The following is a 27,529-nucleotide window of genomic DNA, read 5'->3' as shown; positions in this document are numbered from 1 at the left end:
CCTGAACTTTAAAGTTTCTATTAATTTGTTGAGGTTTCTGAAGTCCAGGATGGGTCTCAGACTGCCATTCTTCTTGGGGATCAGGACCCAAGAGTAGAACCCCCTTCTCTAGCGTTCTTATGAAACCTCCTTTATGGCTATCTTTTGTAGGAGAGAATTGACTTCCTCTAATAGGAATTTCTGATGAGATGGTTCCCTGAAGAGGGAAGGAGGAGAGAGAGGAAAGTGATGTGGTCTGGTGCAGAATTGGATGGAATAATTTTCCTGGATGGTGCCTAATACCTATCAATCACAGGTAGCTCTGCATCAGGCAATGTAAAAAGAGGAGAGATAAAGGTCCAAAGGATAGTGGCAAAGGTGTGCAGTTCTCAACTGTCCCATCAAACCTGCTACTTGGAGGCAGATTTTGCAGGCTGGGCTGACTAATAGTGAGGAATTTTGCTTCTGTATTAATATATTTCACTGGAAACTGGTTTAACTGAGGAAGACTGTGTGGCATTGTCTCTTAGGCTATATGGTTTCTTCAGAGAAGCCCTTCGGCCTTTAAGGTAGAATGCTGATATGACTTTCACCCTCCAGGAAAGGACATAGACTGAGTGAGCCCCAAGGATTCAGTAGTAACCTTAGTGGTTCTGAACTTTTCCAAAGTGTCATCAGTCTTGGCAGTAAAAGGTCAAAGTCTTTGAAAGGAAGGTTTCAGATGTTATTTTGTGACTCAAGAGTGAGGTCAGATGATCTTACTCATAAGTATCTTCTTAAAGCTATACCCATGGCCAAAGCTCAAAGGCTAGCATTCAAGGCATTGCATATTGCTCTCAGAGAGTGCTTCACTATTATTCACCCCTTGGTCAGCAGCATCTCAGCCGGCTTCTTTTGCTCCTCTGTTAAGAATCCTAAAATAGAATTCAAGGCATCACATAGCACGCAGTTATAATGGAATACGATGGCCTGGTAACTGGAAACATAACAACATATATATATATATATATATATATATATATATACACATACTCTTTATTGTTCCTTCCTGAGAGCAGTCTAGACTTTAAATACAGTCCAGAGTATGTACTAACTAAGGGACCTATGTGCAATACTATTTATTTCCTTTTCATAGAAATGGAATCCTGAAAGTCTCAATATTATTTTCTTTTTCTTGGGGTCCTCATAGTCTCAACTACTGACTCTTATAAGTTACTAAGGCATTGGTCCTGCAAAAGACTTACATACTTGTTTAACTTTATGCACTGATTTCATTGAGTTCAACAGAACTACTCACAGTAAAGCGCAAAGTAAAACACATTGATAAGTCTTTGCAAGACCAGTGCTTAAGACTTCTAAATAGAGATAAATTCAAGTTCTAACTCTTTCTCAAGGACACACCTTCGTTTAGTAATTAATGACAACCAAGTCAAAGGTTCAAATGACGTAATTCAGATTTTGCCAAGATAATATTTAATGTTAAATACAATAAGCAAGTTTTATAAAACTTTAACAGCTTTCCTAGAAATATAAAAGTATGGGAAGGAGGGAGAGTGATATCTATTATTTTATCATTTTAAATCAGCTGGAAATTAGAGTATTATTATATATTTGAGAATATTTGCTTTGTGATAATTTTAAATAACTCCCCCTTTGTTCTCTATCTACCTGTGACAATTTAACAACCAGCATATTTACTTTTTCTTCAGCAAGGTATTGTATATGGTTTTAATGTGTTTAAGTATATTGTTAAATTTAGAAGTTTAATTTAATTACTCATCTGACAACAGCCTGAATACTAATAATTTATTGTCATAGGATGCCTTAGGAAGTAACAGTAAATGCAGAAAAGCCTATTTAGTCAAGAGTTTCTTCAGAACAAATATCAAGCAAAGTGCATCCTCACAACTCAGTACGTCTGCGTTCTTTAATATTCTGTACGTGCACTATTAAGGACTCAATAAAATGTAAGAATCTTCCCTCCTTTCTTAAGAACGTGGATATTTTCCTACTTCAGGAAATATAATTACATCTCTGTACATGATAAACTGGAAAAAGAAAAAGATTAGATGGAACAAGTACTTGTTGCATCTTACGCTAGTCACAGGTGAATAGCTATAATACATGGAAAACTTATCCTTAATGGTTACTTCAGTCACTGCACTTGAGACAAGCCATTATCTGTTTCTGGGAACTGTCTGGCAATAAATGTAATATCTAGTATGTACACATATATACAAATAAAAACAACAACAACAACAAGAGTAAGAGTTTTAGCTACATCATAGAGAAAAAAAGAGAATCTTAGAAACATGGAAGAAGCAGCAGCAAAATTTGGGACAGCTTGCACATATATGGCAAGAGCAAGGGGTGAGTCAACATGACACCTAGTTGTGGGCCTGTGTGACCAGAAGGATAGTAATGTTTGTTGACAGTGACAGAAAAGTGGGGGGGATGACAGAAAAAGCTAGGATGAAAAATGAGGAATTCACTTGTAACTAGGTTAAATTTTAATGAAGAGTAAAATATCCTGGAGGAGATGGTTACAAAGTCACAGTGAAATGCAGGGTTTAATAAAGAGAGACAATTCAGAAATGGAGACATAGATATGGGAGACATTGGCAGAAAGATGGTATTTGAAACTATGTGTGTGAAGATCACCTTGAGGAAGAGTGTAGACATAGGAATGGGCCTATGATATCCTCTGTGTGAACCAGTCACTAAAGGGGGATTAGATACAACCTTGACAGCATATTTCAACAATATATGTTGACAGCATAAACGCTGAAACTCAGGAATCCTGAGTTCGGTTCCAGACAGAAATGTGCTCCAGTGGTTAGACTCTTCTGTTCCTGTCCCCTCCAGTCTGACCTCTTCTGCCCTTTTATACATCTGTCCCTGTCCACCATGTTCTTTCCCCTATTACACCTTTCCCCCTTCTGTTCCAGTCCCTTCTCCTCCCACCATCCTGTCCTGTCCCCAGCCCAGCTTTGTAACCCTGTGGCAGTCTGTACTTGTTTCCTCCCACCCCCCACAATTTTGTTCTTCATCTCTCTGCACTCCAGTCAGGCTACATCAATCTCCTTCATGCTGCCTAGATGCCAGCAGAGCACTGAAAACAAGAGTCTCACTGCTCTCAGTTCTGTGCCTGGTGCCACAAGAGTCCCCACTCTGCCCCTTCCTGGAGTATGCACAGTGAGTTCTGCAGAAGTGGAGCATACCTGTTGTCGTTGGCACGGAGCTCTATGGAGATGGAGCATGCTTGGAGACTTTTACTGTCAGCCTCCATAAAAATGTGCAAATGGCAATTTTCAGTGACTTGTCATTCAGCCAAATGTGGGTGGATTTTCACGGGAACAGCAAAAGGCCAGAGCAACCTCCTTGCCAAATGTCAAATCCCTATTCCAAATATGGAGGTTCTAGAATTTCTCAATAAAACATTGTATGATTTTAACCTTGGCAAAATAATGGAATTTTTCCTTAAACTCATTCCCGATAATAGATGATCCAGTTTTGTTGAAACTTCGCAAAAAACTCCAGACTGAGGCAGCTGCCTGGCATGGAACATTTCAGCCCATACAAAGTGTGTGAAGTTATAAGCAACTTAAAAAAGTGGTCTTGAATGAAAAGCATTAATCAAACTATAGGCTAGTTTAACTATTAACTATGGGCATTGCAGCCAACTCTGCTTATAATAAGGCCACATCTGAAGAAATCAATTAAATTAGTAATCAGTCACAAATAGCATTCTTTTCTATCCAATTTTTACACATTTTAAAAATTGTATTTAAATAAAATAATATTATATACAACCTTGTAACGGATTTTTTCTCTAATAATTTTTTGTTCTAATTCCTCCAGTTTTATTTTTCCTTCACCGTAAGCCATTTCTATATTATACAGCTCTTTATTCACTTTTCTTATTTGCTCTTCAATTTTCCGGGTGTTTTTGCGCATAATCTGCAGTTCTGATTGATATGTTATTTTTCTTCTTGAACTGTTAAAATAAAACAAAGCCTTGAAATTATCTTACAAGAGATGCATGCTTGCAAAAGTAGATGAATTAGAAGAAAAAAATCATTCTTGAATAAGCAAAACTAAAACATTTTAAAATCTTACTTACAAACTAAAGTTGGGATTTTATTAACCACTTAATTGATGCTGAATATACCAGATACATCTTCCAAACACATATTTTCATTTTGCTGCAAAATATACTGTATCTTTTATGCCCTGATAGTCTGTTGCGTTCAGAAAGTCACATATTTATACTACAGATATCCAGAAAGGAATAAAGTATACATCTGTAATATATTCAAGCAAAAAACTACATTAAAAGGAAGTTACATAATAAAGCACTTAAGTCAGAAAATGCCAGTTAAGTTTGCCCAGAAAACCTTAATTCAGGTTACTCATGATAATGGACCAGTTCTTGAGCCACACTCAGGCTACTTAGCACCATTCCATTTGCACAAAGCAGTCATACAGCTAATGGATCCAACTCCCTGTGGCTTTCCCTCCTTCAGCAATTCTTGGCTGACACAGAGCCATTACAGCTCACTTATTTACAGTGTGCAAGAAAAAACATTAAAGAGGAACAAATTAAGTATAAGTGAACCTGAAATACTATTCGTTAAACTAAATCACGCCCACTGGCATAGACCAGAACCAATCAGTTCAAAGACATAGAATGGACACTTAAAAATTTTATTTTCCTTTGACTAATGCAGTATGGTCTATATCGGTATAACTTAACACTTTCTAACTGTCTCTTAAAAGAAAAGTGGGATTACCGAGGAACCTTCCACTGAGCAACCAAAGGCAGTGTCACCTGAACCAAAATGTCAAACCTGTATCATCTAATAAAGATACTACATATACCCTATAGAGGAACATACTGTAGCTTTGCATGTTTAAATCTACACATTTCTGACTCAACCGAAAAGTGACCATACTTCTTGTAGAATTAAAGGCAAGACTGATTCTCTCAATAATAGGCTCTATAAATACAGACTTTACTATAGCTAAAACCAATAAATTGTTACATACCTTACAATAAAGGTAGTTCTTCATGTGTTGTCCATTCATATTTCACTCTTGGCACCCCAAAACTTTAGATCAAAATCTTTGGATCAGTAGCCCAAAGTGTACTCATGACCTGTAGCTAGGGCATAAAGGGTGGACCAAGCCCAACCACACACAGTTCCTTCATCAATACAGACTCCACAGTAGCAGGAAAGGAGGGCAAACCATGGAATATGTGTGGACAACACTTCTCGAGGAACCACAGTTCCTATAAGGTAAGTAACTGTTTTCTCTTTGAGTGCTTATCCATATACACTGCACTCTTGGTGAGCCAAAAACAGTGACCTAATGAAAAGAAGGTAGATACTTGGATTCTACTTAAATAAACATCATGGCACAGCTTTGCCAAAAGAAACATCAAATCTCATGCTTCTACTAAGAAATAACGTCTCAGAAAAGCATGACCTGAACTCCAAGCAGCTGTTCTGCATATTTCTGAGATGGGTATGTTTCTTAGGGAAGCCACAAAAGCTGCCTCGGTTCTAGTGGAATGTGTTATCTGTGCTGTGGTACCTTAATTGGACAACTAATAAAAGATCTTAATCTTAATGTAACCTTGTATATAGCCTCTGGGTTGGTACAACCTGTCCCTTCAACCTGTCTTGAAATGCTACAAAGAGCCTGAGAGAAACTCTAGATGGTTTGGCTCTATGTATATAAAATATCAGAATCTGAGGATATCTCGAGTATGTAATCTAGTCTCCCCTTGACTAGAATGCAGTTTAAGAAATAACACTGGCAAATGAATCATTTAGTTCATGAGAAAATTGCCACTGTAGGCAAAAATTTAGGATGGGACCCTAAGGGTGACCTTATCTTAATGAAATATCTTAGAAGGAAGGCCTCCCATAGGTGCTTGTATTTCCTCAATTGTGCAGGATGATGCAATGTCACTAAAAAGTCTGTTTTCATGAATGAGTGCAACAGGGGACAAGTTGCCAGGGGCTCATACAGGATCCAATTATACCTGCTAGGACTATACTGAGGTTCCAGGGAGACAGAGGCTTCCTGACTGAGGGAAAACCATGTGTCTTTTAAGAATCCGGCCGCTGTAATTTCATCATTCAACATCTTGATTTTGTATTAAATGACTACTCATTTGTTCTCTTTTCACTTTCTCCTTTTGTTTTTACTTTGATGTCCTCCTGACTAGTCTCGCCAGCCTCTACCCTTTAGAAGATTGGATATTCTCTGTCTCATAAAGGGAACCAAACTGTACAGCTCTTTCTCCCCACAGAAGGTGGACCAATGTTCCACAAAACTCAGCCTTAGGCCACTTACCTAGCTAGTGGTTCACTTCCAGAAACTTCTGCTTTTTGTCTTCCTTTGCTCACAGGTCAGGAAGAATTTCTGAGAAGATATTGTAGACATTTTTCTTCTTCAACATCCTTTCAAGCTCCCTGAAGTCATTAGTACCAATATGCACCATCACCAGTATATCCTTACCCATCATCCTCAGAAGACTCTCCAATCTTAGAGTGATGTCCCATACCCTGGCTCCAGGAAGATAAGCACACTATCCTATTATCTGCCTGCTCCTTGTAGAATGTTCTTTCTTCATTCTTTTTTTTATATAAAATCCACAGTAAAGACTGTCTGTCTTCCTTGGGCAGCTGAAGATCTCTTTGTGGGCATGCTTGATTGCCTTGCAGGTTGGGCTGAACGGCCATCCACAGATATGCTCCATACAGTTCTCTCTTCAGTTCAACAAACTGGAACTTCAGATATATCTTCTGCAGTTTCTACACTGAGAACATGATAACGATTGGATACTTCTAGCTGTACGGAATTCCTCTTTGTTCTCTCCTGTGTGGTGGTCACAGTCTTCCCATCCTGTTTTACCTCCAACAGTGTAGAAAAGCACCTTGTCCTCTTGCTTCTGGTGGTTACAAACTGCCAAGACTCCTCTTTAGGTTTAGGAGACACTCTCTCAGGTTCCTTGGTGGCCAGTTCCTTATTTTCTTAAATCTTTGGGGGTGATGTTTTCTAAACCTGATTGTCTAACAATTCCTCAGCCTCTCTGATGCTCCATAGTGTCTGTACTTGTCCTTCCAGACCATTAATCTTTTCTTCCAGAAAAGCCACCTGCTCACATTTAATACAGAGGAAATCCCTTCTGGTTTCCAGCAGGAAAGAACATGACATATCTACTACAAGTCACAATCACTGTTCCATAACTGGCCATCACAGTATTGATTGTAGAACTATACTGAGAAAGAAATCCTCTCACACTCCCTCTGAAACTTGTTTGCCGCTCCTGTTCATCTGCTTACAAGTTCCCCTGACAACTGACTTATACACTAAAGCTCAGATTTTTAAAGCTATTTAGGCATTGCTGCACTCAGCGCTGCAATGCCTAGCTGATTGAGAAGCCTAAGTAAAATTTTCACTATTTTTTAGGCATTTAGGAGCCTAAATCCTTTTGGATTCTGAGTGCCTAAATCCCTTTTGTCAATTATATATAAATATATAGGCTCCTAAATCAGTTAGGTGTTGCAATGCTGAGCACAATACCTGAATACCTTTAAAAACCTGGGTCTAAATTTTGCTGCTAAGCTCCACCCCGTTGGAGGAAAAGGAGGGATCACTCAGACTTCAAACATCAGGTTTGATCAAAGACCCAACTGTAGGCTTCAAAGCCAATAATTTGCACCAGTTTCCCCTCACCCTTCAATTTACACCATTTAAATTAAACATTTAAAAATTAAATATTTAATGTAAAGAAGGCTTATTGTGCATCAATAAGGTATGACTTGAGACAGCCTTTTGAATTTGTCATGAAAATATATCAGCTCAGTCACAAAATCTACAAAAATCACACCTTTCCATGATGGTCTGATAATGGAGAAAAGAAAACTAATGATATTTTAGCAGCCCATAAAAAAATTATTAATGCAACGTGAGAGTAATACTTTGCAAATCTGCAGCATGATCAATAATGCTAAAATGCTTTAATAGTCTTAAAAATACATTTTATTTTTATAAATACATTAGCATTAGCATTAAAGTATATTTATTTGAAATCACTAAGAAACTATGAAAAATAAGAGTACTGTCCTGTCACACAGTAGAAAACATGCATAGGCAGTGAAAAGGAAGATGACAATGTATCTTTTCAGTATCTAGAATCTATTATTATAACATTATGCAAGAATAAAGTTTCAAAATGGTGTATATTCACAGAAGAAAGTTTTAAAGCATAACTGCGAATGAACGTACTTCTAATCTAGAGATAATATAAGAAAATTTATAGTTTTTGTTTTGCAAATTGCCAAACTACAGAACCCGTATGTATGACTGCTTTTTTTTTTGTTTGGGAAGATGGGGGCATGGGAGTAGGGTTACAGAACAACAATTTAAGTACTAGATTTCAGCCTGCTGTGATTTAAAATTACTGAAATGTTAAATTCAGAAAGATTTAAAATGGAAACAATTGACCAATGCCCATCTAAAATGCTGCTTCTTATTTTCCTCCAGATCTTTGGTTTTTCTGTTTATATTGCAAGAATCTAATAGAGTTTGAATTACCTCTCTCTGGATTTTTGTAAATATTCTTCATTTTCTCTCTCAAGCTCTTTATTTTCACATTCCAATTCATCCAGTGCTTGAAGGGTATTGAGGAGTGTTTGTTTCATATTCAATTGTTCAAATTCCCAGCTAGATTTCTAAGAAGCATTAGGACAGAGTAAGTTTTGAAAATCATTTAAAGATAAAAGAATGTACAAAGACTTTCACTTATAATCCATGAAAACATTAAAAAAACTTACTAAATCTTCAATCGCTTTAATTACATCAGAACAAGCATCTAATAAACTTTTGTTCTCATTTTCTTGAGCTGATGTTTTATTGTTCAAATCGTGTACCTGGAAAACATATGTAAAAGTTAATAAAAAATATTATTTGCAACAAGATAACTACACAAAAATTAAATACAAAAAATGGAAAAAGAACAGTTATTTACTCTACAGTAGCTGCAGTTCCTTGAGATGTGTTATACACATTTATTTTATTCTTGGGGCACATATAATTCATGCATGCAAGAACAGATTCTTTTGGGCATCGTTATCCACTGGGGTTATGTCAAAAAAGCTAACAGAATGCTAGGAATCATTAGGAAAGGGATAGATAATAAGAAAGAAAATATTATATTGCCTCTTTATAAATCCATGGTACACCACATCTTCAATACTGCATGCAGATCTGGTCACCCCATCTCAAAAAAGATATATTGGAATTGGAAACGGTACAGAAAAGGGCAACACAAATGACTAGAGGTATGGAACAGCTTCCATATTAATCTCTCCTCATAAGACTTGGACTTTTCAGCTTGGAAAAGAGACTACTAAGGGGGGATATGACAGAGATCTGTAAAATCATGGCTGGTGTGGAGAAAGTAAATAAGGAAGTGTTATTTACTCCTTCTCCTAACACAAGAACTAGGGGTCACCAAATAAAAATAATAGGCAGCAGGTTTAAAACAAACAAAAGGAAGTATTTCTTTACACACACAAAACGCAAGCCAACCTGTGGAATTCTTTGCCAGAGGATGTTGTGAAGGCCAAGACTATAACAGGGTTAAAAAAAACCTAGATAAGTTCATGGAGGACAGGTCTATCAATGGCTATTATCCAGGATGGGCAGGGATGGAAAACCATGCTCTGAAGTGTCCCTAGCCAATATTTGCCAGAAGCTGGGAATGGGCGACAGGGCATGGGTCACCTGTTCTGTTCATTTCCTCTGAAGCACCTGGCACTGGCCACCTGACGAAAGGAGATCTCATGGTCTCTGGAGGTAGTAACCACCTCTCTCCTCTGCTGGGCAGCAGCTGCAGAAAAGGACCTGGGGGTAACGGTGGATAAAAAGCTGGATATGAGTCAGCAGTGTGCCCTGGTTGTCAGGGCATGGGTCACCTGTTCTGCTCATTTCCTCTGAAGCACCTGGCACTGGCCACCCTCTACCAAAAATCCCATGTTCTGGTCACGAAAGGAGATCTCATGGTCTCTGGAGGTAGTAACCACCTCTCTCCCCTGCATATCAGCTGAGTATAAATACCTTCCCTCCTCTCTCTCTCTCTTTAATCTGTATGATGAAATCAATAAATGACTGGCATTTATAAAGGCAAATTTTACAATCTTTTAAAATTTACTGGGACAGTAAGAAAAAAGGCAGGTCTGATCACCAAATATGTTTATATTGGTGGACAAAAATAACATCCATTATAACTTTTGGAAATGTTTTATACTGTTTTTCATTTCTGCTTACTTAATTAGTCCTCTTTTTGTGAGCTTCTCAAGTAGTTGTTTTTGTGGCTAACTGTTGAACTTCAGAACACTTTGATATAAAACTTTTTTTTTAAAAGCAATTTTTTTTAATGCTATGGACTCAACTCTGTTTTTTAGTCATTGCTCCTTCTAAGGGACAGTGCACAGTCACATTGCCTCTCAGAAGAACTTTAGCCATATGCTCCATTAGTCATAATAATGTTTCCTCTTCTGGTTCCTGGCAAGATCTCCTGCACTGAAGATCCCTCTACAGTCCTTTTTCTTATCCTTGTGCATGAGAACAGCTGAGAACAGTACTAATGTGTTGTCAAAGTGAGGACCCACTTAAGATTTTGGAAACAACGCTGAAGATAACCCACATCAACATCTTCATGCTGTTTCTTTGGAGCCAGGAAGGATCCTGGCACTGAACTGAAGAAGTTCCTGCACAAGCTTTTTCCAATACACAAGGCTTTTCTATGTCAAAAAAGTGTCTGTCACCGATACTTCAGTAAGGATTAGTTTTGCACTAGGTTTCTCCAGCATGTGGGAAGCCCTCCTTATGGACAAAGGAACAACACCAATAGGACTTTTAGAAGCTATTGCTAGCCCCAGCACCAGTGAGGTGTCAGCACAGCTAAATTCACATCTTAGAACTGATGTATTTTATGGCAAAGAGGCCTCAGTTCCAGTCACAGACTTAGGAACTACAGGCAAGGAACCTAACCCTACACAGATTTCTTCAGTGCACATTTCTGATTTCCCTGGCTCTGAAATAAAAGGACATCTGCCTTTCATAGCCATAGACAGTGGATCGAAATGTATATTCAAAGACCAGACTAATAAGGCCTCCTTGCTGAGGAAGGTTGGTGCCTCCATTGCACATCACTGTAGGCCCAAAGGTTGAAGACTCTACACATCAAGCAGTGATATGGGAAATAGAATTCCCCCAAGAAGAATAAACAGTGGATGTGTGAGTCTGCGTCAGTGAACATGAAAGAGCACATGAAATCTGTGCTTATTATCCAGCTTCTTGGAAGCTGGATTGGCCACAACTAATCGGTGTTAGGCCATTCAATTTAGATATTAAAATAAAGTGTGCATGCAGAGCTCCCAAAAAAATGCTAAATAAAATACAAAAAGCAGAAAATAAGAAAAATATGGGGAATTTTAAGGTAAAACAGAAATCACTCCAGGTACAGAGAAACAGTCACAATACCTTTAACCTCAGTTCCCAGAGTTCACTGATTCAAGAGGCACTCATGCAGCTCCACTGAGCATGCACTTCTTTCCAGAAGGTTTGCAAAGGTCAGCGGTGCCAGGTGGGAATATGCAGCTGTCACCTGAAGTACTGTAAGGTGCTGTACTATTACTCTTCATAAACAAAGTTATATTACTGTACACATGTGACATGCTGTACCCCATGTACACCCTTATGGTGTGATTTGTGTATCATTCATCTTCACCCTTACAGTGTAACTGTGTATTGTCTGATGCAAAGTATGACATATAAGATGTTTTTGGAATGCTCATGACATACTGAACATTATTATTATGGTAGCATGTTTCCTGCAATGTCATACATATGTACAGATATGAAACTCTGCTATGTCATGTCCCCAAACATGTCTCTCACATGGCTTGAATAGATAAAGACAAACACAAAGCTGTGTTTCCATGCCCTGCAGAGGCATGCATACAGGAACAATGGACTGGCCTAAGCACCTTTGAGCATCTTGGCTCAAGAAGGAAAAATCACGCCCATTGCCGGACATGGACAATCACCTGACCCCAGGGGGTGCCGAGGAAACTTGTTAAAAGCTGAGGTGTTTTTGTCTACGGTCTTTCCCCTGGAATCTATCTTCCAAGCAACATCAAAGCCTGCTACCTACTCACGGGGGAGGGAGGGGGGGCGAGGCGTGTTGCAAGACACATCACTACCAGCCTATGTGGTAAGCTAATGTCATAGATTGAAAGAGACTGGAATATTAATCTTAGTTTAGGATATTTGTTGTCTTTTAGTTAATTGTGATTAACTCCTTGACTTATTAATAATCTGACTTAGATTCACTTAAAATCTTACTGTAATCAATAAACTTTTGTTTGTCTTATCTAAAACAGCGAATGTGGATTGAATATGTGCAGAGACCTCATTTAGAGTGACAGAGTTAGTACATATCAATTTCTTTGGTAAATTGACGGACAAATGTAAATGAGCTTATAGGGTGCAGGGTACAGCACTAAACCCTGCAAAACGGCAGTTCCTGGGATTGCATCTGGGACTGGGGGTGATTTACGTGGGTCTATCCCATGAGTGGCTGGCCAGAAGCGCTCCTTCACTAGGTCAGGGACCAAGTTCTTGCAGGAGGCTGGGCGTGGGCTGACCCAGGAGTGGGTGGTTCACCAGCAAAGCAGGGTAAATCAGGGCCCAGGAGTGAGGAATTGGGATGATACGGCTACACACGAGTCCAGATTGCAGAGGGGAAACGTCACAACACAATAACAAAAAATTCCATTATATCAAACATATTTTCAGTTTACTGAAAATAAATATTTTAATTTGGGCTATTACAGGAAACCTTAACTTTCAAACATACAAAATATTCAAAATTTCGTGTACTTTTTGGTTCAAAAGATATTTGTTTTATTTATTTGCTTGTTTATAAATATTTAAAACTCACTTTGTTGTTCCAAGATTTAGCATCTTCCTGTATCTCTTCTTTTTGCTTTATTAACTCTTCAAGGTATTTTTCTTCCTTTATAATCCTCTTCTCTGTTTCTCTTAGCTTTATACAGAATTCAGTCCAACAAAATTCTGAGTGTTTTAACTCATTCCTAATAGAAACACAAGAATAATGTCATTCATTTATTTGGAAGTGTTTCAACATAATCTTCCTCCATAAAGAAGAATGTAAAGCAGACTTGAATCAGTTAAGATTTATTTTGGTTCTCTCTGTTGCCTAAGTCACTCAAACACTTATATTAATGGATTTTGAACCATCTACCCTGGCAACATCATCTACTAGAAGCTGGGACTGGACAAGAGGGGATGGATCACTGGAAATTGCCCTGTTCTAGTCATTCCCTCTGAAGAAGCTGACACCGGGCACTGTCAGATGACAGAGTATTGGGCTAGAGGGACCATCGGTCTGATCCAGCATGGCTCTTTTTTGTTCTTATTCCAGTCGGCTTCAAAGCTATTCATTTGTATTTAAAGAGTTTAACCACACAACAACTTCTAATTGAGCCTTTAACCAGTTACTACCGCAACAGTTTAAAACATGGTTTTGGTTCAGTCATCCACAATCAATAATTAAGCATATTAGCAAAGTGCTGTTCCTGCTGGTGGCCTAGTCTCGTGAATGGCTGTTTTCATTTAATCAATCAGGTGCATTGTTGTTTTGCTTTGTGGACGAAAGTCATTTTGCTATGTGCCCCTGTAATCAGTTGGATCATTCCTACCTCCTTCCATACCTATATGCAGTTAGACATCCCAGAGTATATTCGTGTTGAGGGACTCAGATAATACATTAATGTGAATACCTAGACAGAGAAGCATTATCACTGTGATTTATAATTTATATTGAGGTAGCACCGAGAGGCCTAAACTCCCATTGTACAAAGCTCTGTATAAACAAGAAAAATGACAGTTCCTGCTCCAAAGAGTATCCTCTGGGCACTCTGTCCTTCCAACACTTGTTCTAATAGGCTGTCCAGATTCCATCAGAAGTAAACTACAGTCTGGTTAAAATGCCCAACAACTTCTCTCTCTGGACATCACATACTCATCATTGAACAGATACTTACAAGCTTGTTATCATCAGCCGGCATCTGTAACAAAAACCAAATGGAGAAGCCATGCTCTCTCTCTCTTCCACCTCCATCTACATCTCTCTTCCACCTCCATGTACAAACACTCCATCTACAAACACCACCAAGCAACTGAAGTGCTGATCAAAGGGTAAAGCCTGGCTGAAGGGAAACCAGCCAGCCTTATAATACTTTTGTATTTATTAAATGTGTTTGCTTGTTTTACCTAAAGCAGTGCATTTTGGTTTGAAGTATGTTGGAGATTCTGCTTGGAGTAACAAGGCTACTGTATATCAATTTTTTTGTTAAACTGACAAATTTATATGAGTTTACACTGTTTGGTGGGCATCACTAAACATTGTAAAATAGAGGTTTCTAGGGTCGCATCTGGGATTAGGGGTAGAGCTGGGGTCATAATCCAAAGAGTGGCTGTCTAGAAGCACTCACTCAATCACTCAATTAGGAGCAACTTGCTTGCTAGAGGCTGTGCATGAGCAGCCCAGGAGTGGGGGTTCTCACAGCAGGGCAAGGTAAAGTGGACTCCAGGATTGGGGGACTGGAGTGACTCAGCCATTCATCAGTCCAGATTGCACTAGGGGAACATCACACTGGTATGATAGTAGATAGTCTGACCATCCTGAATCGTTGTACTTTTAGAACTTGTTGAGCCTTTTGAGATCTAAAATGGGACTCCACCCACCTTTTTCTTTTGGGTCAGTAAGTAATGGGAGTAAAAACCCTTCCCTCTGTGTTGTGGAGTACATGTTCTACAGCATCTAAATGTAGAAGAAGATCACTTCTTGTAATAGGTGCTCGTGAGATAGGTTCCTGAAGAGGGACAGGGAAGGGGGTTGGATAGGGGGAATAGAGGTAAATGGGACGGAATATCCTGAATGTACTATCTCGAATGCCAATTTATCTGATGTCATAGATGCCCGTATGTGTTGGAAAGGGCATAGTCAATGTCCAAAGTGGCTGGTCAGTGTGACTAGCACTGCGTGGTGAGGGAGGTCGTTCAGACCCTCGACCGAGATTTCAAAATTGCTGTTTCATAGACGATAGTTGTGATGTTTAGATTTGCTGATGGGTCTGCCATCGTCTCTGTGGTCTTTGTTTGTTATGCTGTGGTTCATAATGTCTTTGTTGAGGGGTGTAATCTTGGTCCATGTGCAAATATAGCTGATACCTGTATTGTTTCTCCTTGTTACAGATGTGTAAATACTGAGTGTGCTTAGTGTGGCTCTTGAGTCCTTCATGGTATGAAGGACCTTGTCAGTTTTTGCAGCAAAGAGTTTCACCTTATCAAAGGGGAGATCTTCTATCATGGACTGTAGATCCTTTGGCAAGCCTGCAGAGCAGAGCCACAACGTCCTACACATGATCACAGCTGTAGCTGTTGCTCTTGCAGCTGTGTTAGCAATGAGGGAAGCCTGTAAGGAGATTCTAGCCACAAGATGATCTTTGTTTATGAGCAATCTGAATTGTTCTCTTCTCTCCTCCGGAATATCATTAATAAATTCCATGATTTTGGAGTAATTGTAGTCATAATTTGAGAGTAATGCGGTATAGTTAGCTACACGTAGTTGTAATGTAGCTGATGAGTATACTTTTTGTCCAAAAAGGTCTACCTTTTTCCAGTACTTATTCTGTGGTGTAGACTTATATTGGGGCTGTTTACTCCGTTGATTTGATGTCTCCATAACGAGGGATTTAGGAGGAGGGTGGAGAAAAATAAATTCTATACCCTTTGAGGGGACGTGATTTTTTTTGTCTGCCCTCTTACAAGTTGGTGGAATGGTTCCTGGTGTTTGCCATATGTTGTTGGCCGGCTCCAAAAATCCTTCGTCAATTGGTAAGGCAATTATTGATGAGGTAGCAGTGTGAAGAATTCGTAACAGCTTGTGATGTGTTTCAGTGACTTCCTCAAGGGGGATTTCCAGATTTTCTGCCACTCTTTTAAAAAGTTCCTGAAACTGCCTGAAGTCATCTGCAGTCACAGGAGAAGGCAGTATTATTGCCTCATCAAGTAAGGAAGATGAGTTGTGTATTGGAAGTAATGTTTCCTGCTCAATACTTTCCTCCCTTTCTTCAGTAGTTCTTGAGGTGGTTCAAAAACAGATGGGACAGATCCTGATGGAGATATGGTTCTGTCCCTATAGAAGCTAGGGGGTCTGCTGTAACCTTTTATATAGGCGGGCCATATATCCCAGTTGGGCCATTGCATTGGAAAAGATATGGGTGGCCTGAAATACGGTGGTCCACACCATGATTGTCTATGATGTATGGTATGTGATCTATATTTTGGAAATTCAGGAGTTGGTCTGGCAGGTGAGGAATATTGGGAGGAGAAAATGCCTTCCTCTCCATCATCCTCATCTCCCCTTGAAAAGAAGTATGGGAGAGAGAGCCTTATCAGGTAAAATGTGCATTGGGGAGGTATCTGTGCTGACCAGTGGTGACTGAGGTGTGGATGTTACTTGTATATCTCTCTGATGGCAGTAATGTTTTAAAGTGTGTTTTTGTCCCAGTGTTGATGCTGGTACTGCAATTTTCATCGATGCCATTGTTGAGGTCAGTGCCACCGTCATGATAGGTGCCATAGTCGAAGCCAAGCTTATTTTTGACTCTCGACTCTGCACCAGAAGGTTGAGAGTCCTTCAGTGCTGCTGAACCTGAGGAACCTGCTCATATGTACTTAATCTTGGCACCACCGTTATTGACAAGAGAGATTTTGCTGGTGAGCTCTTCTTTTTTGCCAGTTCTCTCTGAGGCAGAGTTGAGCTCTTTTCTGCAAAGATTTTTCTGCTGTTTGAGCTCTTCCTGACCGGGGTCAGAGGTGGGTCTCAACGACTTTTCCATTAAAATGAGTTTGAGTCAGAGATCTCTGTCCCTTCTGGCTCTGGACTTTAGATTCTTACAATGGGTACACTTTTGGGGTATGTGCCCCTCACCCAGACATCAGAAGCATTGCAAGCGTCCATCTGATGCTGTGATCATGTCCCTGCAGGACCTGCATCTTTTAAATCCTGGTGAACCAGGCATAATAGCAGGTTCCCTGAGGAGAAAAACTAATCTACACTATGAGGAAAAACATTTTTTTTAAACTGGGTAATATGGGGAAAGGTAAATAACTAACTAATAACTAAACCAGTACTATATAAAGGCTATCTAATTGTTAAGATGAGCTAATGGTAGGAACTGCTGAGGGCTTCATCTCAGGCTACAGATGATTGAGAAGGAACTGAGGGGGTCTGGTTGTGCATATGATGAGCAAGGCACCAACAGCACCACAAGATAGAGAGATGAATGCACAACCCAAATGAGCACTGCTGATAGAAATCGCTGATCGAGGACACACCAAACACCCGAAGTGGAGAATCTACAGGGACACCACTCGAAGAAGAATCCATCTTTCTGTAGTTAATAAATCTGTTTTATATTTTAAGTAAAACAGTGTGTTTTGACTGAAGTGTTTGGAAATCTCAGCTCAGTTAACAAAGGCTTCTGTATGTCCTCCATCATACAGACGGCAGGGCAGACTGGGTAATAAACGTATACTTGTCAGGCTTTTCTTCAGGGCAGGACAGTGCAACTTCAGGATGCAAGGCAGGGAGCTGGAGTGAACTGGCTGGTGCCTTTCTTTGTGAGATTTGTGAGTGGCTCTGGGAGCATTCATGTAATCTAGCTGGGTGTGTGGCTTCACATGCTGTTATGCTGAGTGATAACAGCACCTGGAGAGGTTTGCTACTTGTCACTAGCAAAGCATTGTGAGGGACAGCCCAGGCTGGACAGTTGGGGGGGATAGCAGTACCCCAGTCCCAGGTTGTACTTTGGGAAAACCCATCACACACATCATACAAAAATGGTTTGATTGGTCCACAGCTCTCAATCCTCATGTCAAACCTGTGGGCTGACATTAGGCAACAAAAATGTAGATGAAGAACTCTGTGTCTTCATCCAAGGTTTGAAGGATCTCTTCCTTCTGTTGAGACTGAGAAGAGGTTTGTTACATATGTTGCTGATGGCGCTATTGCTGTCTTTTTGGGGCACAACAGGAAGAGGAAGAAGGTTGTGGATAGTACTGTTTATGGTATCTGAACATAAGAGCAGGTGATTTCCTTCTAAAAGATTGTAGCTGACTGTGTGTGATCCTACGAGACCTTCAATGCCCACAGGAAGCGGGCACACTGTTCTGTAAACCCTATCACACCTGACAAACTCAATACACCTAGCACATTACTGTAATAGTATTTATCTATAAAAAGTGCCGTGTGAAGTATCAAATAAAAGCTGGTGACACCGTGGTCATTAATAACGTTGTGTGATGTATGTATGAATGGTGTGTAGAGTGTTATGTTTGTGTGCTGGAAATATGTTTCTAAAATGTGTTTTGGAGGTAGAGTTGATAAACAAGTTTGTCCAAAACAAAGGAATGTGGATTTAGTTGTCTGCCTAAAACCAGCAACAATGAAAGTTACATTTGTATATGAATCAACAGGAAAAGCAAACTGAGAGAAGGGTGAGGAAGACAGCTTAACATCTGCATACCAGCAGGAGAGAAGTGTCTGGGGTGCACATTTTAAAGGAATATATTTTGAAAGTTTACTTCACTGTAAGAAGAGGGAGAGTTAGCCCTTTGTTATCCATCACTTAACGGATAAAGAGTCCAGTGATCTTGGAATCTGTGAAAGGTGGATACCCTAACCATGTGTATTGAGAATGCTGAGAACTGACTGTGAGAAATTGCCTGAGACCAGAATAGTAATATATTAAATTTCTGACACTAGAAAGTGAGTTTTTTTATTTGTAACCATTCACTGTTTCTATTATCCTTGTTCACTAACACTTCAATCTCTGTTCTTTGTTAATAAACCTACTTTTTGGTTCTACCATAAATTGTCTTACTGCTACATATTAAAGCGTGGTTCCTCAGCTAAACTAAAAGGCTGGTGCGTGCATGTATTTGAAGGGACCAGACTTGGTGATTTCTCTGAGTGTCCAGTGATAGGGGCTGGATGCTGCAGAGGAATGCTTTTCCAGCAGGTTTGGGAACTGGTGTTCAATGTTTGTTATCTGCAAAGCTAAGCTAACACTGGTAGGGTCTCAAGGAGTTTGTGGGTGAAGTGCACAGAGTGGGGTGGCAGGTAACCGACACACAGTTTAAGCTCCAGCAAAGCTCTCTCTTGCCGAGTCAGAGAGGTGTAACAGTGGCTTACAGTTCTGGGCTCCCCAAAAAAGTGTCACACTGTGTCTTATTTTTTCTAAAAGTCATCAGTTTCAGCACTGAAGAGACCATCCCTTTCCACAGGAAGGTCCTCTACTCTAGATTCTCATCTCTTGGTAACAACAAAGATTTTGATCATGCATGTCTACAGAGAGCTATTGAAGAAGCAATTGATCTAGAAGCAGTGTCTGAAATATCAAAAGATGCTGTAAGTGCACATTTTGACCTTCATTTATGCGGGCATTAACTTGTTTCCACTGAGCCCCTGTAAGATTTTTTGTGAAAAGTGACACCTTCTCCCAAAGGTGAAACAGTTACCTCAACATCACTGACTAGTAATTGACCACTATCCAGAGAAGCTGAAGAAAACAATTTTATGCCTAAAGAATCCAATTTTTTCCATTCTCTTTCATAAGGAGAGGAGGAAAAGTGACCTAACTCAGATCTCTGGACTATTGCTGCCAAAACAAGCAAATTAGGAGTAGGATAAACATGAAAGCAAGAAAACCCTTAATAAGAAATCTGATATAATTTGTCAGCCTTCTTCAAAAGTGGCTGACATGAGGATGGATTGGTTAACTGGTTGCCAAAGTCCTTCTAACTTTGGTAGATACCTTATTCCTTCTAGTGCAACCTAAGCTGTTGAAAACTGCGTGGATGATTTATTCCAAAGCTACTGAGGGTAATTTCAGACTTGTCACTGTTCTGACCACTACTTCATGGAATTGGATAGCATCTCTGGAGGGAGATGATGCTGAAGCAACACCTATATTCTTGTCTGGGGAAGAATCATCCTCCAATTCAAGCTCCTGTTGTTGAAATTCAACTAGGGAGGGGAAGGAAATAGTTCATCTTCTTCAGAAAATGTATGCTGTACCAAAGTAAGAGAGCATTCTGTAACCGTCAGTTCTAAGTGTTGAGGATCCAATTACTTCAGATCCATAGATTTAGGTTTTACTTGAACCGGAACTGGAGAGTCTATCTTTCATGAGTAGTAAGAATAAGTGGGAGTTGACCAGTGATACTAAGGCATCCAAGATGGCATGTGCCAATCCTGTCAAATGTCCCCTTCTGGCATCATCCTGTAAACTTGATTCCTAGGATGTTTGGAGTGTCCATTCGAGGAGGAAAGCCCTTCCTTGAAGGAAGAGATTAAACTTCTGAAATCATTACTGGATCTAGATCCTTTTCAGAATGTGGATCTGACTATGCAACAATAGGTGATATAACGGAATCTGGAATTTGAAAAAAGCATAATGGCGAAATAGTCTTTTCTTGGAGATCCAGGAAGTATAGTCAATGGGTCATTGGAGACCTATCCAGCACAATTTCTCATCTCAGTCTTTTGTTGAGAGCAGGAGGAGGAGAGAGATGTACCTTTTCATTATTCTAATTGGAGAACCAGTCAGATCTGTTCCGTGTTGCAGATCCACATGAACCTGCATCATAACTGTAATGGTAGGAACTAAGAAAGATGATAATTAGTTAAGTGGGCTTCTTCTTTGGCTCTATCAACTAAGAACAGTTTGGAGCTTTTATGTTCTCAGGTCTCAGATCCATAGTACGAATCACCCAAAATGTATTTTAATTTGACCTTTCATTTCCTTGGAAGCACAGTGCTTAGTTCTGGCATGTTACCCGGAGCCTTGGGTTACATATCCAGAACTGGATCATTGGACTTAACTACCAATACCTCAGCTGACTTGGAACCGGAGCTTCACGCCAAGAACAAACCCTTTACCGTGATTCTCTCCCTGGAGTCAAACATACTTGCAGCCGACTGGATCCCTTATCTTTTCCTTCAGATCTCTTTGAAGCTTCCAATCTTAGAGGTTGGGCAGATAGGGCCACTTGAGTGTTTGAAGTCTATTTTCTCTCTCCTTACAGGACCAAATAATGAACATGCTAAAAACAGTACAATGTGAAGGGAAATATCTTTTCCCATGGCATTTATGTCACCTGTTGTATGCATCAGATCCATGCCAGAAAGACTGCAGGACATGATGCACATCTTTTAAAATCATGCTTTATCATCTTTGGATCTGCCATCAATGCCAGTACCATAGACTTTGTAAATATTTTACACTACTCTATAACTTACTCTAAAGTCCAAACTAATGCTAAAACTATGAACTATAAAGCTAGCTTACTAATGTAATTAACAACTAATGTACAGTTAATAGGTACTTTGTTCAAAGTTATTGATCCAAGAGATCTAGAAAGGTCCACATCCATCTGATTGCTGCAATTGAAAGTAAGTAAGTCAGCAGCTGGCACCACATCCCCTTTTATAGCCATGCCCTCAAAACATGCTCGAAGAGTGAAGGAAGCAGTAGAGGGGTGTGTGAGCGCTCTAACAGGCAGTTCTATCAGAAGATTCCACCATCCCAGCTGGTCAGCACATTCCCAGTGTGAGAATATGCAGAGGATCCTCAATCAAGAACAAAACAGGCATTTTCTGAATGTACTTATACTGTAGTTGTATTGTCATTATACATCTAAACTGTCAAACTATTAAAGACCATCAAAGACCATTTTAATAACATTTTTAAAGGCTCTTACTGGTACTGATTCAACAGTATCTCAGCATATTTAATTTGATCAGACATAGATTCTCTCTCCTTTTCAGCTTCTTCAGTGACTTGTTTTAAAATTTGCTGGATTCTCAGAAGTTCCCGATAAACATCATAATATAATTTTGATACCTGAAAAAGGAAAACAAATCTTCTACAAACTGTTTTCATTATGAAATGTATATAATATTTTAAACACAACTGTTCTCATTCAGTAATCTTCTGACTCACCTATTACTATTTGAAAGTTTGAATGTAGCGCTTTAAGATGTCACAATATTTTGCAACATATAAAGCATGGAATACCAAAGAAGCAGTCAGAGTAGAAGATGATGGCGGAGCATGTGTAGAATCTTATGAGACCAAGAAGCCAGTGTTAACAAGAGGGTTTTCATTTTATTATAACATTTGGAAGTTATTGTGAAAAGGTGGCTACTTGCATGGGAAGATAGAGACCAATGGAGCAGAACACAAAAACTTGGAAGAAGCCACTGACTCTGTCCTCAGCAATCTGATGGAATCATTACTTAAAGGCTTCTGAGGGGCTGTACAAGCCTGACATTCACTTAAGAAACAGAGAGTCCCGAGACAATGACAGAGATTTTCAAAGGCAAAGATGAGTGTCAGGCACCCATTCTCATTGACTTTCAATGGGAGTTTGGTACCTAACTGCCCTCTCTACTTTTCAAAATCTCCACCAATAAATTACAGAAATCAGCGATTCACGTGATACAATAAAAATAGGAATATATTATAATCTAAGGTCCTGATTAACTGCTCAGTCTTTTTATTTGGGAAATTACAAAAACAACTACATACTCAATATTATCTAATTATTTTTAATTAAAGAGAAAATCAAGTTCTGCAGCAAGGTCCTAAGGCAATGGATAAAACCAATAAAATTGGTGGAACCAGTTAATCCAAGCATATAAATTAGAGTACAATTTAAACCATCAGTATTTTTTGTTTTAATATCTAATAACTTTTTAAAGAGGAAATATGAGTGAGTTACCACAACAGATGACCTATACTGTTATTATGCCATGTAGAGTTACTACTCCTATGATGAGATTTATTTTGCATTGTTTCATCTAGTACTGGGAAGAAAAAAAAATCAGAACTGGAAAAAGTACTAATTTAAAATTGCTTTGGGAAATGTCTATTTCATGAATTGTATTTCATATCATTTTTTCACTGCATCAAATATATCCCAAGGCAACAATAACAAGAATGGAAAAATAAAATAAGTAGAAGAAAAAGTTAATAGCCTGACCTTTAATTAGCCATTATTCTGAAAATATCCTAACTGCTGATATAACAAAAATGTTAGTCTTTAAAAATAGACTATCTACTCAGTTCACAGTTACATATCAACAAGTATTTCCCAAGCTTTATAAAAGAAGTTAGAAGTGAGGAGTTTGCAGGAGTACCAGTAGTTATTCAGGTATACTGTACTGTGATGATATAATTGTTAATGTTGATTTTCATTTAAAAAAAGGAAAAATGGATCAATAGCAAATTTTTTAAAGATAATTGTGTTATTTATAAAGCTTTGTCATATGCAATGTTTTCCTTTTATTATGACATATTTGAGTATTTTGATATATAATTATTGACTCCTCAAGTAAAAATAAAAGATATAAAAATATTAACAGCATTTATTATTAACTAAACAAAGTTATTGTAAGTCCAATGTTTCATTCTGCAACTGAAACAATCTTTAGGGGAAGTTGTTAATAGTGATCACAAAAAAGTTCAATTTCTAGATTTTTAATAAAAATGTACAATATATAACATAGGTATTATTTTAAGCAGAACTGGTAGCTACACTTGCAGTTAAGGTTGTCTAACACTTTCCATTATAAGGCCCTGATATTTTCAGATGCTTATAATTTTGCCAAAATTTAACTGGAATGAAATTTTCCATGCTGGTTATTAGCTGCTTCAGTGAATGAAGTTAAAGAAAAAAACATGTTTTTTCCCATGTGTGTTCATGCTCTTCAGGGTCCAAGACAAATTACAAGACAGATTCAAGTAGGGTGCAAAAGTCCACAGTTTAATGAAGCAATTTCCCACTGCCCACTTGGGCAGGGGTTCTCTGCAACAGTCTCGTTAGGCCCCTCAGTTATGTGTCAGGCAACACAGATAGCCCAATAGCCTTTAGACCCCACAGGTCTATCCCACACAGCCCAACAGTCCTTTTTGTAGTAAATCAAAGAAATAGTCCCATAAACAAACTCAGTAGTCCTTTGTCAGGCCCACCTTCCTCCGGAGGGATCTGGCAGTCAGTCTGTGTAGAGGTTTTGGATTGGTCCTTTCCTCAGGGAGCAAAGGATAAGAGATCTACTCTCCTCCCTGAGCTGCCCACTATTAAGCTGTCCTCTTCCCCTTTTAACTTCCCCTTCATTACCTGGCAGCAAGTGGAGGTGTAGCTGGACAGTGCTGAGTGTGCCTAAAACAGCTCATTAACCTTTGCTGGCTCAGTGTCTGGCTCGAATACCCCATCACACCACATTAAAAGAAAAAAAAAAACCTTACACCTTTTCTCTATTTTGGAACAAGGACTTGAAATTCGACAGGGGGCTGCCATGAGAAATTTGACAGGGAGATATGCCTTTTGCTGTTCCTGTGAAAATCCTTCATATTTGGCCAACTCTATATGCCTCAAAGTTACATTTCATACATGATCAGCAGAAGTTTATTAGAAATTGACAGCATTGTTCTTCCAAGATTCTGCCGATACTGAGCATGCTGTATTCCCACACAGCTCCTACTTAATGACTGGACTTAGCATGCTCCATCCACAGACAGCAACTGAGCATGCTCCATCCTGGGGCTGCAGGGGTTAGGCAGGATTATCCCCCCCATAAGTGCTCCTCCCAGCTTCTGTGGCTTGCCGTGGTACTTGTCATAAGGTATGGAGACCAGGGAGACTCTCTGTCCTGTATTCTTAATGCTTCTGCTGTTGTTGTCCAGGCAGCAAAGAAGAGAAGGAAGAAGCAGTCTATCTCAAATGCAGTTGGTTGAGAAGAACAGGGAGGATAGGAGAAGGAGCTGAGGGATTATGGAGAGAGGGACAGAAATTGGAACAAAGGGGGACAAGGCTAGGAGACAGAGGGTAGGATAGGAACAGAGTAAGACAAGGACTGGATAAACCATGCACTGGGAATTAATCAGGGCTGTGTACTGAATTATTCTGTTTTTATTAATACTCCTGCCTCATTTGTTCAGCAGAAGCTGGAAGGAAGGTATGTAGTGAATGAGGCAGAGAACTGCAGGATGATAATGGATGGTCTCATGGTTAAAGCTACTGAATGCTATCCTGGACAACTGGTTTCCATCTGCCTCTGCCACAGAATTTCTCTGTGATGCTATCACTTTAAATCATACTTTTCACTGTTGCCCACTACTTGGTATTGGTCTTCATCTTCTGCATGTCCAACCTGAGACATCTGCAGCTGGATTTGCAGAAAAGATGAATGCTCAAAGCTGCAACTAAAGACAACAACTGGAGCTATACTTTGAACATATAAAGTGCAATATATTTGCTAAGTGCTCTGACAAATCAGGGTCTTGAGTACCAAAAATTAGTTGATACTATTCACAGTTTTGATCTTAATTTCTCAGTGTGTCAGTTCCCCATCTATAAAACTGAGATGATATTTATCTCACCTCACTAAGGTGTTATGAAAGTTAATTAATTGTGTTTGTGAAGTACTCAGATACTATGAGAGTGTTGTAGAAAAGTAAAAAAAAAAATAATATTTTTTATTCAGTGCAAGGTTTGCATTAAATTAGGCCGGGAGCAACACAATGAATGAAGTATATGAAAAAATATTGAATACTGACCAGCCTGTGCACTAAATGAGGCAGGGGTCTTGTGGAATAGTATATAATCATGAAATTAAATCATAATGCATATGCACAAGGTGACTGAATTAAGGTGACATTGGTAACATTAATTTTGGCAAACAGAAAAGCTGTGCTTTTCAGTTGTTACCTCAAATCAAGGAAGCTTAACACAATTGTGAAACTCCATTAAGATGCAGACAAACATATCTAAATCCACTTTAGATTATTATGTTATGACCTAGTATTCCCAGAAATGCTATAATTTATTGTTGTTTCACCTGAATGTCCCATTCTTTACTTCAGTGGGGCTCCATGCAGGTACAGGGGTCCACCTGCATGGGTCTTAATGCAAGTTTAGGGCTTCAGGCAGTAGTATGAGTGTTAATTAATTCCTGAGTACATTATTTCTCCAAAATTCTTAACATTTGAAATAGCTAACATAAAGCTAAGGAACTTTTTCCACCTATATTTTAAAAATTTTCACCGACATTAAACTTCTCTCTTGCAAATCCAGTGATTCTAGTAACTCGGGAGTTGGGCTTTATGTATCATGAGTTTGCTGCAAGCAGCACAAGAAAAGTTGTAAAATTCTATGCACAAGCTCACTAATGTGTGGTCTTCTTGAAAGTCTTCTATTCACAGGCACTTACAGCTACGGAAGTAGAAAAAGGCTAAACATTTTCACATGGATCTTTATGGAGAAAAAATAACAGTACTATTCACATATCCTACAGTGGAACAACTACTAAAATTTGGAAACTGGAAAAAGTTGAAGATAATTAACTGGGTAAACTGAATGAAAAAAAAGAGGAAATTACTGAAACACTGGACTGAAGCCCAAGGCAGGATGATACTATAAAATGTTTTGTTGAATTTTCCAGATAGATATGTTTCAACTATTTTTGGAACTTCATAAATTTATCTTTAATCATATTGATACTGCAAGTACCATTAAATATCTGAGAAAGAGAGCCACGTCTTTAAAATTTAAATCAGTACGTCAGATTCCTCTATATCACATTTAAAAGAAGTAATTACAAAGGTATACTCCAAAATGTTATAATGCTAAAAATACACAATTTTTATAAACTTTTCTCTTTAGGCTACAAAATGTGAAGAATGAACACTAACAGTAACACATGCAACTTACAAAAACTATTGATAAAAAACACTCAGCAGAAACACTAACAAAAGCAGACGACCCCTATATTTAGTGGCACCTCCAAGGCTCCCATTCTTCGCATGCAATATATGAAACAGCACTTTGGCATTAGCCACAGATGGCAATACAAAAGGTGAATGTCCCTAACTAGCAGAAAGATTTCAGTAAAAACAACCTTGCATAATTTCTATTTACCTTTCCATGTGCCAGTAATACATCCTTCATAGCGTCACCCTCAAGATTCAGCTTTTCTTCCAGCAGAGGGCTGTGTTTCTTCATGAAGTCTATATCCTCCTGAATCCTTCCATTAACTGCCTCTATCTTAAGTACTTGGGCTTTTACCTGTTGTAGCTGGCTATTTATAAAGCCAAAATGCCACTGTAGTTCTGAGATATCTTGAGCACAAATCTCATGTTCTGTTAAGAAAAGTGAGCCAAATAGTATAAAAATATGAACATTTGAGGAACATTATTCATATTTAGTGAGCTTACAAAATATGTTGCTAAAAGAATTGCAAACATTTTATAGCAAAAACAACAAGAGTCCTGTAGCACTTTAAACACTAACAAATTTAATTTCTGCA

The 27,529-nt window shown here is 38.9% G+C and overlaps 1 protein-coding gene across 1 annotated transcript in view; it reads right to left on the bottom strand.

Moving 5' to 3' along the window:
• CCDC178 (coiled-coil domain containing 178) overlaps positions 1-27,529 on the bottom strand; it is a 320,921-nt gene that overhangs the window by 230,208 nt on the left and 63,184 nt on the right. Inside the window, exons 6-11 of the mRNA XM_067553881.1 lie at positions 27,142-27,362; positions 21,922-22,064; positions 13,007-13,160; positions 8,832-8,927; positions 8,593-8,729; positions 3,793-3,976 (exon numbers count right to left, since the gene is read on the bottom strand). Coding sequence (XP_067409982.1) covers positions 3,793-3,976; positions 8,593-8,729; positions 8,832-8,927; positions 13,007-13,160; positions 21,922-22,064; positions 27,142-27,362 — 935 coding nt within the window. The remainder of the gene's footprint in view (positions 1-3,792; positions 3,977-8,592; positions 8,730-8,831; positions 8,928-13,006; positions 13,161-21,921; positions 22,065-27,141; positions 27,363-27,529) is intronic.

The sequence above is a fragment of the Emydura macquarii genome, unplaced genomic scaffold, assembly GCF_026122565.2.
Source record: "Emydura macquarii macquarii isolate MOO-44397 ecotype Brisbane River unplaced genomic scaffold, CSIRO-AGI_Emac_v2 contig_1477, whole genome shotgun sequence".
Lineage (NCBI taxonomy): Eukaryota > Metazoa > Chordata > Testudines > Chelidae > Emydura > Emydura macquarii.
Note: the sequence above shows the minus strand (reverse complement) of the source record. Positions and strands in the feature narration are given on the sequence as shown.